The sequence below is a fragment of the Caretta caretta genome, chromosome 1 (genome assembly GCF_965140235.1).
Source record: "Caretta caretta isolate rCarCar2 chromosome 1, rCarCar1.hap1, whole genome shotgun sequence".
In the NCBI taxonomy this organism is placed as follows: domain Eukaryota; kingdom Metazoa; phylum Chordata; order Testudines; family Cheloniidae; genus Caretta; species Caretta caretta.
The window spans coordinates 291,878,869-291,893,866 of record NC_134206.1 but is presented as its reverse complement, the minus strand read 5'-3'; the positions used below and the strand labels follow the sequence as shown (position 1 = coordinate 291,893,866).

The following is a 14,998-nucleotide window of genomic DNA, read 5'->3' as shown; positions in this document are numbered from 1 at the left end:
TTTAATTAGAACAAGAATTAAATTGCTATCTCAAATAAACTAAAGCTACCTAATGCTGAATTGAATAATGCCAGCCATCTTGTTTGTTTTTTAATGGTCATTGCTTTTATAAGTGTGTGTGTGTGAGGATAACAAATGACAAATATATATATTAGCTCTTTCTCTCAATTAGTACCTTATATTTATATTAAACTATGAGTTTTAAGTGGCTAATGATTGTAAATTACTTTGAAGGCAAAAAGCGTTATATAAGTGCTGTGCATTATTATTCCTCATCTGCATTTTGTTGGTTATGATTTTCTTGAGGGGAAAGTCAGTGCTGAAGAAATTAAGGACCAAATCCCAAAATCATTGCTCAAGCAAAACTTGCATTGAAATCAATGGGACTTTTTCCTGAGAAAGGGCTGAATTAAGATTTATTATACTACAGTGGGTTTCAACCTTTTTTCATTTGTGAACTCCTAAATATTTCAAAAGGAGTTGCAGACCCCTTTGAAAATCATAGACGGTCTGCGGACCCCCAAAGGTCTGCAGACCACAGGTTGAAAACCACTGTTATAGCAGGTTTATATGTCTAATGGATTTATACAAGTTGAGTTCATTTACAGTGAAAGAAAATGTTTTCCTACCCTCCCCACTTCAGCTTTTAAGAAACGTTTGCTATAATATGCAATACAGTGCATAGTTAATGGTAAGTGAATATTTAAAGGGTAAAAAAATCAATTAACTGGTGGTCTTTCATAGTCTTATCCTAGACAAAATAAGAATATTTAAAAGTTAAGGTTATTGCAGAAAATCATCTAGTCTTATACAAAAATATTTTATTTAAAAATACCCTACAGGTTAGATAACTTTCAGATAAATAAGTTTTTAATCTGAAAAGCAGAGGTGAAAGTAAGCCGGTACGCTCGGGTGTGCCATACCAGGACCAACTTTCCCAGAGGGCAATTTAAAGCCCTGGGGTAGCGGCGGTGGGGCTGTGGCAGGGATTTAAAGGGCCCCGGAGCTCCAGCCGCTGATACCGCCCCGGCTCTTTAAATTTTCACCTGCTGCCGAAGCCCTGGGGTAGCGGCGGCAGGGCTCTGGTGGGGATTTAAAGGGCCAGGGCGACAGCGGCTGCGTGAGTCCCAAGCCCTTTAAATCTCCACCTGACCCCTGCTGCCCGAGCCCTGGAGTAGGGGTGGGGGGGGCTCTGGTGGGGATTTAAAGGGCCCTGGAGCTCCCACCCCGGGCCTTTAAATCCTCGCCGGAGCTCTGCTGCTGAAGCCCTGGGTAGCGGCGGCTGGGCTCCAGAGTGGATTTAAAGGGCTGGGGTGGTAACGGCGGCTGGAGCCCTGGGGCCCTTTAAATCCCCGACTGAGCCTGGCTGCCGCTACCCCAGGGCTTGGGCAGCAGGTCTCAGGCGGGGATTTAAAGGGCTTGGGGCTCCGGCAGCCATTACCATAGCGGAGCCCCAGGTCCTTTAAAGCTCTGCCAGAGCCCAGAGCCCCGGGGTAGCGGTGGCAGCCAGGAGCACCCAGGGCTCCTCAGTGATTTAAAGGGCCCAGGTCTCCTCTGCAGTAGCGGCAGCTGGAGCCCTGGGCCTTTTAAATAGCTCCTGAGCCCCGGGGTTCCCAGCTGCCTCTGCAGCTGGTAGCTTGGGGGTGATTTAAAGGGCCCTGGGCTCCCAGCCGCCACTACTGTAGCTGGACTTAAAGGGCCTGGGGATTTAAGGCCCTGCCTCTTCTGGTTGAGGCCACGCCCCCTGCTCATGACTCCAGTGTATTGGTAAATCCTCTAAGTATTTATCATAGTCTATGGCATAAGTAGTAAGCTATGAGTAATAATATCAGTAACTTTTAATTAAAAAAAAAAAAAAGTTAAACTAGCTTCTGCTTGAGATTTTGTTTAGACGTATATCTACCTAGAATTCCAGGTGTTAAAACAAAGTTTGTAAGCAGAATTGGGTGTATGCCAAAAAATGGGACCCTACAATGAGGCCCTACAATTTTGAAAATGTATTATTTAAAAAAAAATTCTTTACATTCCTATACACTACTGAATACATTTACTTGTAACTTTCCAGAAAATTAAATCTGAACTCCCAAGAGTATGTGGTATAACTTTGATTATGACAGACTTATTTTCATGCCTAACAAAGACAGTGAAATTTCAGTGTAATGGAAAACTCATCTTTGCTTTAACTATGCTACCATAATAAGTATGTGGATTCCCCCCATACACACTAATTTATGGGCAAAGTTACCCCATTTTGTTTTACCATCTTCATGTTCTAATTTCTTCTAATATTAATCAATGTTGCTTTCTTGTGATCCATTGACTAGAAACAAACTACAGTGTTGTGAACACTGAATTAGTACTGACATTGTTTATTTCTCTGTCAGGGAGTAACAGGTGTTGTATGCTATGCCTGTAGAGTTGCCAATGCTTTGCTGCTTTACCAGGAATTAATGCGAAAAGGAATACGATGGTTAATGTAAGTGATTGGTTGAATTTTGCTGGGCATGGTTTCTTTACCAAGACTTGTTCTGGTCGTTCACACCTTGCATAATTTTGTGGGCTTCCAATGACTTCTGAAGCTTTCTTCCTTCCCCTCGACCATGAGTATGAGTCGACTTTCACAGTCTCTCAGATGTTTCCTTCTCCCTCATCAGGGGAAACTCTGAAGACCCAGTTTCTGAACACTAGATCCTAGGTATCCATGTTATTTAGTTTAATCGGCTCCTACAGAAGTTTGGATAATTTTAACTTAAGTATAGTGTCGGAACATATGACCAGCATGGACAAATAATTAATGAATTTCAAAATTTTAAATAATGATTTTGGTAGTTCATGTTGTTAATAGGATTGTGAAAGATCTCTCTAGCTACTAAACTATTACTGAAGTAATGTCCGCCAGAACATTGGCATAAAATTTTATATGACAATAATATGTAAAATCTTAGAGATATTACTCTTCATTATTACCAGCCATTTTTACTGTAGGCAAAGGTATGTGATAAGGAAGTGAAAACTTTTTTTTGATAGACTGATGCTATTCTTTCCAGTGAAATAATCAGGGAAGACTACAATGAAACGGTGCACAAAAAGACAGAGGTTGTCATCAAGCTGGATTTCTGCAACAGGAACATTGAGATAGCTGGGAAAATGTGAGTAGAAACACTGTATTGTTCTTTGGAAGTAAATACATTGCACTGCCAGTGGCTACTGGCTGAATTTGTAGTTGTTTCTTCTCAGTGACAGCTGTATTTAAAGATAACTTTTTTTACCATGTGTCTGCACACAAAAAAGGTGATTTCTTTTTAATTACAATTGTTTCACCGATGGCAATGGCCTAGCACCAAGTGAGGACAGGAGTGGTCTTGGACCTCACTGAATGTTGTTCCTTAATTTAGTGGAAAGGAGAGTAACTGTTGAGTAGTGTGTATTACTCTTCTCTCCTTCCCCCCTCCATGCCTGAGTTCTCTTGATGGCTTAGGGAGCTACAGTAAAAGGTAGGACAAATAATCTAGTAGTTCAGTCATATGGTAGTGGCTAAAGCAGTAAGCTTGCCCTGCATATGATTTTAAAGATAAATAAAAGTGTAATGAAAGCAGGTTGTTAAAGACCTGGGCTCCCTGCTGCAGAGAGTGGATTTTAACATTGTAATACATGATTGTCTTTAATATTTCTATAAATATGACAAACAAAAAACTACGTTAAAAGAACATTATTAACATAGCAAGTCAAGCATTCACAAGTTAGGAAATGCCAGAGTTAAGATTGCCTGTGCAGGTAGACTTGAGGTTGCATGCCTTAACCATGACACCATCTTACTCTTCCTGCGATCTCCTGTCTCGTTCACTACATACCCTTCAAAGTCTGCTACAGAAGAAGCTGGGATACTACAGACAATAGTCTCCTTCACTATACAGCCCTGATTCATCCCTAGAGCAGGTTCGTCCTGTACACTGCAAGAGACAGGGGTCCTGTGGAAATTACAGTACGTTTTAATAATTTGTATAGTCAATTGTCTGGCCACACTTTGGTTTGTTATTTCGTTATGAAATATACTCGAGACCAAATAACCAATTCAGTCAGGTTTATTAATATAGTACAGGAAAAGGGTTCTGCACAATACCAATCTCCTGAGAGCGGTCCTGTGCAGCATGTGTGCTCCTTGAAATTAGATCCTTAAAGCCATCTTTTTATACTCTACCTCTTTACTAGTAAAAGGTACTATATACATCACCTGAAACTGGATTTAATTAATCAGCTTTTTACCTTGTTTATTTCTGGTACCATGGTGTACCCCTTTATCTTTTGTTCCGAACCCATGCATTCCAGGTCATGATGCACCCTTAACATTATTCTGAGCACATTCATTCCAGGTACTAAGGGGGTGAAGACACCTCCTAGGCTTGTACCAGGATAAATAGGTTTGTGAAGGTAACTTCCTTTCTGTTGCTATGAGGAAATAATTATACCTCTACCTCGATATAACGCAACCTGATATAACGCAGGTTTGCATACAACGTGGTAAAGCTCCGACAAAGCTCAGAGCAGTGTGTAAAGGGTGCAGGGCCGGGGCCGAGGGGTTGGATAAGGGGCAGAGGGTCTCGGGGGTGGTCAGGGGCTCCCCCCCCCAGAGTCTGGGAGGCAGGAGCTGTGGGGGGGCACTTTTGGGGCCCTGCAGTCCCAGAGTGCCCTGAGGGATTAGCAGGGGGCCGGGAGCAGCCCACTCCACTTCCCTCGCCCCGGCCCCAGCCATATCGCTCGGGGGAGGGGGCTTGGGGGAAGGATCCCCCCGCACTCACCGGCAGTGGTGGAAGCGGAGCAGCCCGGCCCCAGCCCGCTCTACTCTGCCAGCTTCCCGCCATGGTGCTCCGCTTCCCGCCGCTGCTGCTGAGTGCCTGTCAGGGGTCGGGGTGTGTGGATAGGGGTCGGAGCAGTCTGGAGACAGGGAGCAGGGGGGTTGGGTGGGGGTGGGGTCCTGGGGGAGATTAGGGAGGGGGGGGTCTCTGGAGGAGGCGGTCAAGGAACAGGGAACGGGGGGGCCAAAGCAAGTTCGATATAACATGGTCTCACCTATAACGTGGTAAGATTTTTTTGTCTCCCAAGGACCGCGTTATATTGGGGTAGAGGTGTATATGATACTGACAGTTTTCCTACCTACTTAAGCCAAAGCTTTCTTCATCAAATGGAAAGTGTTATGGGATAAGTGAACAGGATTATAACAAATGCACAGGCTAATTTGGGCTAAATATCTGTTATATTAATGCTTAATATGTGTACTTAATACCTCATATATAGGTTTGCTATAAGTCAAGAATATGTGATCATGTAATTAAAAACTGTATCATAATGTATACACACACAGGGTCAAATTAAGGTTGTACAAGCAGCCTTAATTCTGGCATTGCCTAATTTTTGAGTGCTTGTTTTTGCAACCTTAAAAATATTATTTTAATGTACTGATTTTTGCATGATTGCCTTAATTTAAAAAAATCAAACTGAAAAAACAGAAATTGCATCTTGTAGCATCACATTGACACCTTTTAGATCCACCACACAGACCTCTGCTGCTTGAGCTAAAGGAGTGAGGGCTGAATGCTCAAAGAAGTTAGATACCTGGAAAAATCACTCTGATTCTCAAAGCCTTAGTTAGGTGCATAAGTTCCTTTACAATAAATGGTAAGAGATAGGTGTCTTAGACTAGAGCCCTGCGCGGGACTATTTTTTTAAAAATCCCACTCCTATCCCACCTTGCATTACACACTCCCACCCGCTCCTGCATTGGTTCTTGCATTTTTATCCCGCTCCCACCAGCATATATATGGGATACACACGCTCCCACCAGCATATATATGGGATACACACACACGCTCCCACCAGCATATATATGGGATACACACACAGAATTCAGGCACAATTTTTACCACTAATAGAATAAAACAAATCTTGCTTAAACCATATAAAAATATTTTAACTCTTGTGATAATAGACATCAAATCTCTTTCTAGGCCTCACTTAAATTTAAGTATTAAAATCTTTATTTTAAAAAAAGAGAAAAACTTGCTTTACATTGCTGAAATTCTATTTATGACAAACTGATGAGAGATTTAGTATTTTCCCACAAATTACCACAGTCTTTTATTTTTTCCTGCCCCCCCCCCCATCATGCCCACAACAAACTACATTTTACCTGCTCCTGCTATTATGGCAGCAGGTCTTAGGACCCATGGGATCACAGTCCCGCTGCAGAGTTCTACCTTAGACTGCAATTCACAAAAGCCACCACACTAGACATGGAGGCGCCTAAGCTAGCCAGCGGAAGATGCTGATGAGAAGGGTATGTGCTAAGCCCTGCTCCTCTCATGGAGATAGGTGCCTGTTTGCGATTCTGAAGTTGGGTACCCTCTTTAGAGTTAGATGCCTTACTCTGTTTTAGCAAGGAGCTGTTTCTGGTGGTGGTGCCCACCTTCTAAATTTTAGACCAATAGTTAGGGCACTCACCTGGGATGTGGGAGACCTAGGTTCAATTGCCATCTCTCTGCCAGAGCGGGAGGAAGACTTGATCAGACTTGATCTCCCATCTCTCAGGTGAGTGTTCTAACCATTGGGTAATGTGATATTTTTATGTGACATGCCCTCATTCTCTCCTGTTGAAGTTGTTGTACTCTGGATAAATAATTAGTCACTGGAGCAGGGGAACTGGATCCTGGGTCTCCCACTCATTGGGTGAATGTGTTAACCACCATGCTATACAGTCATTCTCATTCTTCTATATGCATTTTCTGTCACTTGCTCTCATTTCATTTGGACCCCATATGTGATTTAGGTGGTTGAATGCCTATCTTTGTGCCTGTTTGTCAATCAGTGTGTGACTTAGTTAGGAGATAGGTGACAAGACACCTTCAGAGATGCAACTGTTACTCCTGGGGGAATTCTGCACCAAAAAATTTAAAATTCTGCACACAATATTTTAAAATTCTGCATATTTTATTTGTCAAAATAACACCATATAATCACACCAGTTTCAATTATTTTAGTAATTTATTTCAAAATACCTGTCAGCAAGTATGTCTGTAACAATACAGATAATAATAAAGATTCAGGAAATGTTTTTAGACAAATAGATTCCTTACTAGGCATATTAATACAGAATTCTGAGTAATAATTCATTTAAACTACAGTATAGAACCGTATTCCCCGGACCCCTCAGAAGCAGTGCAAAGACTTGGGGGAGTCGAGGTAACGGAGGAGCTGAGGGAGAAGGAAGTAATTGATGGGAAGGAGGCTGGGTATGAACTTGAAGGGTTGTTGGGTATGGGCGGGAAAAATATGGAACAGGTATTTTCGGGGGGCGGGGAGAGATTGTTAGGGAGCATCCCCATGCTGATCCTGGCTGACCCTTAGCCTCTCCCATTCAGTCAGGCACATGTGCCCCTGTCCCCATGTGTCTTTGTGCCCCCACTCAGCCATCCCCCTACCCCCTTGTAGCTCTGCACCCCTTTCCCCTCTGCCCATGTGTCCCTGCACCCTCTCAGCCAACCCCTCCCCTCATCTCCATGTGTCCCTGCACCTCCATCCCCATGTGTCTCTATGCCCCCACTCAGCCACCCCTTTTCCCCTGTAGCTCTGCACCGCCCTCCCCCTCTGCCCTGTCGTCCCCCACTAGCCCTTATGAGCCCTGTCTGACCTCCCAGCAGCCCCACACTGTCTGTCTCCCGACCTGGCCTTCACAGTGAAGGCAGGCAGGCTTTTTCTCTTCCCTATCATAGCTGGGGCTTGCCAGGAGCGGCTGCTGTGTCTAGCGCCACAGCACCCTCTGGTGGGCAAAAGGTGGAACTGCAGAAGTTCTTTTCTGCTGGGAGCTGCTGCTCTCTTCTAGTGCCACTACGCGTTCTGGTAGGCAAAAGGTGGAACTGCAGCAACTTTTCAGCTGAAGCTGTTTTCTGCAAAAAATAAAAAATATGCGTGGTACATGACATATGCCCACGCACAGTGATGCAGAATTCCCCCAGGAGTAAGCTGTGTGCATGCTCAGAGGCAGAAATGTAGGCACCTAGGGAACTTTTAGTGCAAAAACTTGGGCGTAGAGCGAGTGTAGGCACCTGCAGGGTTTGGCAGGGGGTTTTGTGCATTGCCATGGTACCAAACTCAGGTTTTAGCTGTCTGTAATAGGGACATGGCATCTAACTCCTTTTGAGCATCTGGGCCTACCTGATAGCAGTAGTACATTGTTATCCTCTATGTGGACCTGCACTAAGGGGGGATGAAACGCTTTTCCCATTGGTTGCACAGATATTTGAGAGCAGAAGAATGGTGAGGCTTGGGTGTTTGGGGTTCCATTCCAGGCTCTGCAGAGGAGTGTGCTCTAGCAGATACAGACTTTTCTTCCCATTCCCCTGGAGCATGAACCCTTTTGCCCCATCTGACCCAACCTGACCCTGTCAAAGTCCTGTCTCTTTCTCATCCCAGCCCCATTCTCCTTATGTAGTAAGTGACCGTCTCTAGTCCTCAGATTTTTCATCCTGGTTCTAGTCTCTTTTTCTCTCCTTCCCCTCTCCTTGTCTGATCTGTTGCTCTCTTTCCTCCCCCCTCCCCTGGCCAAAGCCTCCACATTCCCCAGTCCTGTTTTCTCTCCCCAGGCTTCAATCTCAATGTCCCTACCTACTCCAGCTCCTTATCCCAGTCTGTTTGCCCAGCCGGTCCCAGTTTTACCCCTATACCCTGGCTTATTATATCTATCTCTCCTGCCTCCACCTTTTCCCCCCTGCCATCCACTGGTCTCTTTGCCCCCCCTGTTCCAGTCTCACCCCCCCCCCCCCCAAGCCTACAGTCCCAGTCTGCATCCCTAGATTCCTTGTCCCACCTTTTCTCCCATTGCTGGGCTGCCTCTTGTAGTCTCTGTATTCAAATCAGGCAGCTTCGTCTACCACACTGACTGGACCCAGTAGGGAGTGAATTCTGAGAATGGGAGAGACAGTCTCCCTGTTTTTATGTCTAGCGTCTGGTCCCTCCACGGAGCACAGCAATCAGAGCTGTAATTGCAGGAAAAGTACTGCTCAGCCCTGGGCTGGAGCATGCTCAGTGTGTACAGAATCTTTGGATATTTTAGTTCTTAAACTCTAAGGGTTTGTTTACACTGCAGCTGCAGGTGTGATTTGCAGCTAATGTAGACAGACCCATGCTTGCTGTACTCTAGCTAGCTTGCTAAGAATAGAAGTGAGGATGCCACAGCACGGCTGCACAAGCGAGTATGTACCCAGCAGGACTGGGTAGGTTTCTGCAGCCTACCCTGAAACCTGCACCATGGCATCCTTAGTTCTCTTTTTAGCAAGCTAACTAGAGTACAGGTAGTGTGGGTATGTCTACATGAGGTGCAAATCACAGCTTTACTTAGCATATGAAAACTTCAATTTTTCAAAGGCTTATAACTTGGTGAGGTTTGAGCAGATTTCCACAGGGGCAGCAAAAGGCACATCCCTGATACGAAGGCCACCTCAATGCCAAATTTCTAATAGTTTGCTCCAAAGTATGGTGATGCAAGTGCTTTTCTAAATAAATAAAAAGGTCACCAGATTTTTTTAACACAGGCAGACATGTTTTTTCCCTATCATCATTCTTGGAAACTGCAGAATCATTTTGGCTGAATCTTTCTGAAACAATTCAGTCTCAGGCAGTCACCTGGCATTAAACTTCAACCCGAAGGGTTAACGTTTAGCAAAGTTATAAGCAATTGAAAACTGGGTCTTATAATAGGAAGTGGTTGGGAAATCTTAATAGGCCATGCTACCAGCCCTACCTATCATATTTGGTTATAACCCAGGTTTTCCAAGATGTTTCCATAGTCGTTGGAGAACTGGTGCTTGATGTGTTTGACTGTTTTTAAGGGGTACAGTTCAAAAACAGATTGAGGTGATTACACCAGACATTTCAGCTGTCTATAGAATACAAGTAATGAGTAAAAAGCAGGAATGCTAGGAATGCAAGTAGTTTAAAACTTTTTTACGGTTCAGCGAAAATATGGAATGAAGGGGCAAGAGTCTGTTACTGAACTAATGTTTTGTTTGTTGTTTAGGGAAGCTTTTAAATTGATTGCTTCTCAAAGTTACACATAATTTTGATGGATTTTTTTAACTTTCTAACTTTTGTTAGGACAGGGTAGACAATTGTATTAACTTCTTGTTTTCAGTTCTAGGAACAAAATAATCCCCAAAACATGTTCTTTGTTTGTTTAATACAAAAGTATGAACAGCCGTCATGTTTTTAACTGAATTACATTTTTATGGACAGATACGAGAATCTGATGCAGATCCACTTGGAAACAGAAATGGATGAAATTTCAGAGATACATACTAAACTATTGCTTGTAAGTATCTAATATTGTAATAAGAAGTTCTCAAAATATTGAGTGTACCTGTATAAAAGTCCAAAGATGCAGTTTTGAAAGATGCTTTCTACAAGGAAAAACCTCTAGATTTTCTTAGCAGCTTTCCTCTTCTGAGAGTTTCTTTGCATACGAAAATTGTGGTGTGGTTATTTTCTAAAGAAAAATACAGCTGTGTTATCTGGTACTCTACCAACTGGAAAGCTCTATAAACCAGCATTTTGGGAGGGTGTATGGGGCGTGGGCTGTGGGAGAGGGCTCAGGACAGGGGGTTGGGTAGGGGTTTTGGGGTGCCGGATTTGGGTAGCGTTCAGCTCGGGCGACTTCCCGCAAGTGGCAACATGTCCCTGCTGCTCCTCTGCACCTCCGCCTAGGAGCTGCAGGGGTATGTTGGCGCTTGTGAGGAGCTGCCCGAGGTGAGCTCTGCCCAGATCTGGCATCCCAAAACCTCTCCCATGCACATTCGAGTAGAAAGAGCAATGTGTCCACTGAAGGAATCATCCCAGATATCAGACACTCAAAAAAAATATCCTTAGCACCAAGCTTTAAAAACTCTAAATGTGCTTATTTTGCATTTCATTTGGAAGGATCCCAAAGTTCTTCACGTATTTTGTAAAATGTGTATGAATCATGTCACTACCATGTCCTTTGAAATCTACAGAGTTTTAAATTAAAAAAGGAAATTTTAAAATACTAAATAATGGAGAATTTAATATTTGTCTGAGGATAGTATTATAGCAAAGTTGTTCCTATTCTATAGGCTATGTAAATAGGAGAGTGAAAAACTATAGTTTTAATTGTCAGATACAAAACAGACCAGGAATATTCTTGTGGGATCTAGAGAAAGTGAAGCTTTGAGCCTCTCACAGAAAGAGCTAGTATGGCATATAATCATATCTAGTACCCTACTGGATTTTAGCTGTCCCTGTGCCCACCCTAACTCCCCTTTGTGGCTCATCTTGGGGATGGCGATTACATCTCTGCCATGCCAGGAATCTCATACTCAGGGTGATATAATGATGGTGTCTCTGATGGGCTCTTTGTTGATTCTCTGCCACTACTGGGCTCTTGAACCTAGTTGTCATGAAATAAAAACTGAATTTATTAGCAAATTACAGAAACAGAGAATATTAAAGTAAAATGGTAGGCACATAATACATTCATCTGGGCAAATACCATGGAAAGGTGGGGGGTTTTTAGGTAGGTCGTGTGGTTAGAAAGTTATTTTTTATGACATTTGTAGAGTTCCATGATTTATGTTTCTCAGTGACTTCAGATCCTCCTCTGTTTAAAAGTGTGTGTGTGTGTACATATATAATATTTAGCTGCCAGCTCATGCAGACTCAACCTGGAATCTGAAAGTCAGTCTGAGTTCTTTCTGGACTGCCCTCCAACAAAATAAAGATCATGCAATAAGAATTCAGTTAATAGTTTTTTGATATGCAAGCCAAAACAAAAGTCAGCTTGCTGTCTTCAAGTGCTATTGTTTCTGTAGTGTTAACAGTGTGAATAAAAAACACGAAATGCATTGGGAGATCTAGAGGAAGACTATCTTACTGTATTTTTCTTGTCTTTTGTAATGTGTTGGTTGCAGCATTTGTATGGTTGAAGGTTGGTGTTAGGAGACTTCATGGAGAAAGAGTTTGATGCACTGAAGCAGGGAGGAAGTTCCAGGATTGGGCAGTATAGGAGAAAAAGCATGAAGATAGGTGAAAGAGAGAGACAAAGAGAAGATACTGCTTATTGAGAAAATAAATGTGAATCGGCAGAAATATTAACTCCAAAGAAGATACTTTTCCTAATAATGTCATATTTGTATGTTCTTAAAGTGAACATTTGAGCTGCTAAATACTTCATAAGTTGTCTAGGCATATTCCTATAGTTGGAGACAATTAGTGAAGTGAGGACTAGGTGGTGGTGGTGGTATTATTTTATTATTTATTATCACCATAATAAAGTGAAAATGCACTGAATCCCATCTCAAGTGCAAGATCATTTGTGATTTTTGGCAATAGTAGTGGTGAAACTGTTGTTCTTAAGCAGCTTTCTAGCTCTCGGGGAACAATAGAGCCCAGTCTTCATGACATTGAAGATAAACTGTCTCCTGGTGGATTGCTGAGTGATACCTGGGCAAATCAGGAAGGCACACATCCCAGAGACAGAAAGTAAGTGACAACTTCACATTCATTACTTAAACATATTCTCATTTCTGTACTGACCTACATTCATTATAATTAACCTTTTGTTTCCACCCACCCCCTTCTAGTCCAGAAAAGCTACAAGTATTGCTGAGTTCTATCACAGATATTTATTATCAGTTCAAGAAAGACAAAGCAGAACGTAGTAAGTAATTCTATTTTTAGTATACATTAAGAATAATTAAAAGTATAAAGGACAAGTCAGCCTTAAGTCTGTTCAGATATTTTTAGTAGTGATGGGGAGAAATGGCCAACCACAGTGAATATGTCCTGAGTGCTCTGTAGGACAAGTTAGGAAAATAATCTGAGGGAACAAGTGAACCACAACTTTGGTTTTATAAATTTAAACGTCTGCATTGAAAAAAGTAAATGTCCATGCTTGCTACCTAATGCTTACTCAGACAGGGATAAAACAATTCTGTAGGATGATGGCTAAATTTAATAGAATTAAATCAGTAATATCTTTGATTTCCTCTGATACTAGGACTTCCTTATAATGAGGAACAAATCCACAAATTTGACAAGTAAGTGTTAAAATTACATTTAAAAAAATATCACTTGTGCTAAGGTCCCTGACAAATCTTTGGCAGTTACCTTTCCTGCTGGTTCCTCTTCGATATAGATTATAAACTCTTTCAAACAGCAACTTTCTTTCAATTTCTGTCAAGCACGATGACAGATTTTATGCATATTTGTTAATCATAATTATCTGCTTTCTAGAGATGGGGTAACTTTATATACCTTGAAGTGTGGATGTTAATTAACTAATTGGTCTTTGACTGAGGGCATATATGGGTTTGAGTGCATGTGTATGTAAAATACCTTGTACCCAGTAGACATTTTGTAATTCCTGCCTCCTTTCCAATTTGCTACTTTTAAGGAATGTCTATAGTTGATTTCTCTCCCTAAAGTGTTCTGCCTTTGCTACTACCAGTGGAGCTCCAGTGTTTTCCCTTTGGGGTCTCCAAGTGTCACTTGGGATCCTGAGCACATCTCTTTTTACTCCATACACTCCCAAAAGGAAATTGCTAGAGGATGGCATAACAGATTGCTTTCTGTTCTGCGATTGCAGTAATTTCAGCGGTGGTGGTCTGAGAACTCAGCTCCTAGATCTTGGGTCTTTTTGGTGGCAGCAGAATTACTGGCTGGCCACTCCAGTCTTAATTGTAGCACTTTATCACTGGGTAGGCAAGTGAGCAGTGTGCATTTCAGCTGTTTCCTGGGTGGATGCCGGTTGTGTGATATTAATGAGAAAACAGGTACTTTGTCCATATATAAACCATACAGGTAAGATTACCAACTAGCCGTCATTCAAGACTTTGTTCAGTAAAAACCTAAACGCTGACATGGGAGTTGTAGTCTTCCAAAATTTCACATTCCAGGATTCCACTTCCTAGTTCACACACACAAGCATGGTTAGTGCTGAGACCACTGCCTATCAAGCTGACCAATATTGTCTATGTCCTCCTTCTTTGCTCATCTGTATCCACCTCTTGTCTTACACTTAGACTGTAAGCTTAATGGGGTATGGGTCTGCCTTTTTGTTCGGTTAGTACAGTGCCTAGCACAGTGGAGTCATGGTCCATGACTGATGCTGCTAGGCACTATGGTAATACAAATAATGAATTATAATAAGAAGTTCCTCTGTCCTTTCTATCCATCATTTCCTTTCCTTAAATATAATCAAGGTTTCAAATTTCAAATGGAAAAAGTAGTATGAGTGCATAGTTTGTAAATAATAGTTACAGCTAGCCAAATTTTTGCCTCAAATGGGACATTTGAAAGTGGAACATCTTGGAAATTAATTTTGAAATATAACCTGGCAGTTCATCCAGTATAAACACATTATGGTAGCATACAAAATAAGTTGGATAAAGGTTTTTTAGACATTTTAAATCTTCATATATACCTCGTATGCCTCAAAACTTTAAAAAAATCATTTGGGGAATGAAGGTCCTGCAAGTGTTATAACAATATTCAGTTGATTATTTCTGTATTGCAGGCAGAAGCTGAATTTACATGCCACAAAAGCCATCTCTCTGTTCAAAGATGAATGTGTCAGCAAGTATGAGACATTTTTGGACAAGGCAGAGGACTGGTTGAGGCAAGAGACTGATTCATTAGAGTTCAACATTGTGACAGCACCATGATTTTGCTGATTGCCTTTTTAAAATACTTTTTTTTTTTGCTTCTAGAAAGATGCTTCATTTAAGGAAACAGTTACTGACGATCACCAGACAGTGTTTTGATATTGAAGAAGAGGTATCCAAATACCAGGACTATATAAATGAGGTATACTGGTCCTAAATTATGTCCAGTTTTTAGACTGAGTGAGCAAAGGATTCTATTCCATTTCCCTCAACAGGATAGTTTACCAAGTTCCACTTACATCTGTGCAAACCTACTGAGAGTAATAGGGCTGCAC

The 14,998-nt window shown here is 42.0% G+C and overlaps 1 protein-coding gene across 4 annotated transcripts in view; it reads left to right on the top strand.

Annotated features, from left to right (window-relative positions):
- Positions 1 to 14,998, top strand: part of TBK1 (TANK binding kinase 1) — a 55,888-nt gene that overhangs the window by 35,210 nt on the left and 5,680 nt on the right. For 3 of the 4 annotated variants that reach the window (XM_048835922.2, XM_048835919.2, XM_048835921.2), the window contains 8 exons: positions 2,385 to 2,476; positions 3,048 to 3,149; positions 10,282 to 10,357; positions 12,416 to 12,540; positions 12,642 to 12,718; positions 13,058 to 13,097; positions 14,576 to 14,677; positions 14,769 to 14,865. In XM_048835922.2, the coding sequence (XP_048691879.1) occupies positions 2,385 to 2,476; positions 3,048 to 3,149; positions 10,282 to 10,357; positions 12,416 to 12,540; positions 12,642 to 12,718; positions 13,058 to 13,097; positions 14,576 to 14,677; positions 14,769 to 14,865 (711 nt within the window). The remainder of the gene's footprint in view (positions 1 to 2,384; positions 2,477 to 3,047; positions 3,150 to 10,281; positions 10,358 to 12,415; positions 12,541 to 12,641; positions 12,719 to 13,057; positions 13,098 to 14,575; positions 14,678 to 14,768; positions 14,866 to 14,998) is intronic. The other variant, XM_048835924.2, reaches the window with a different exon arrangement.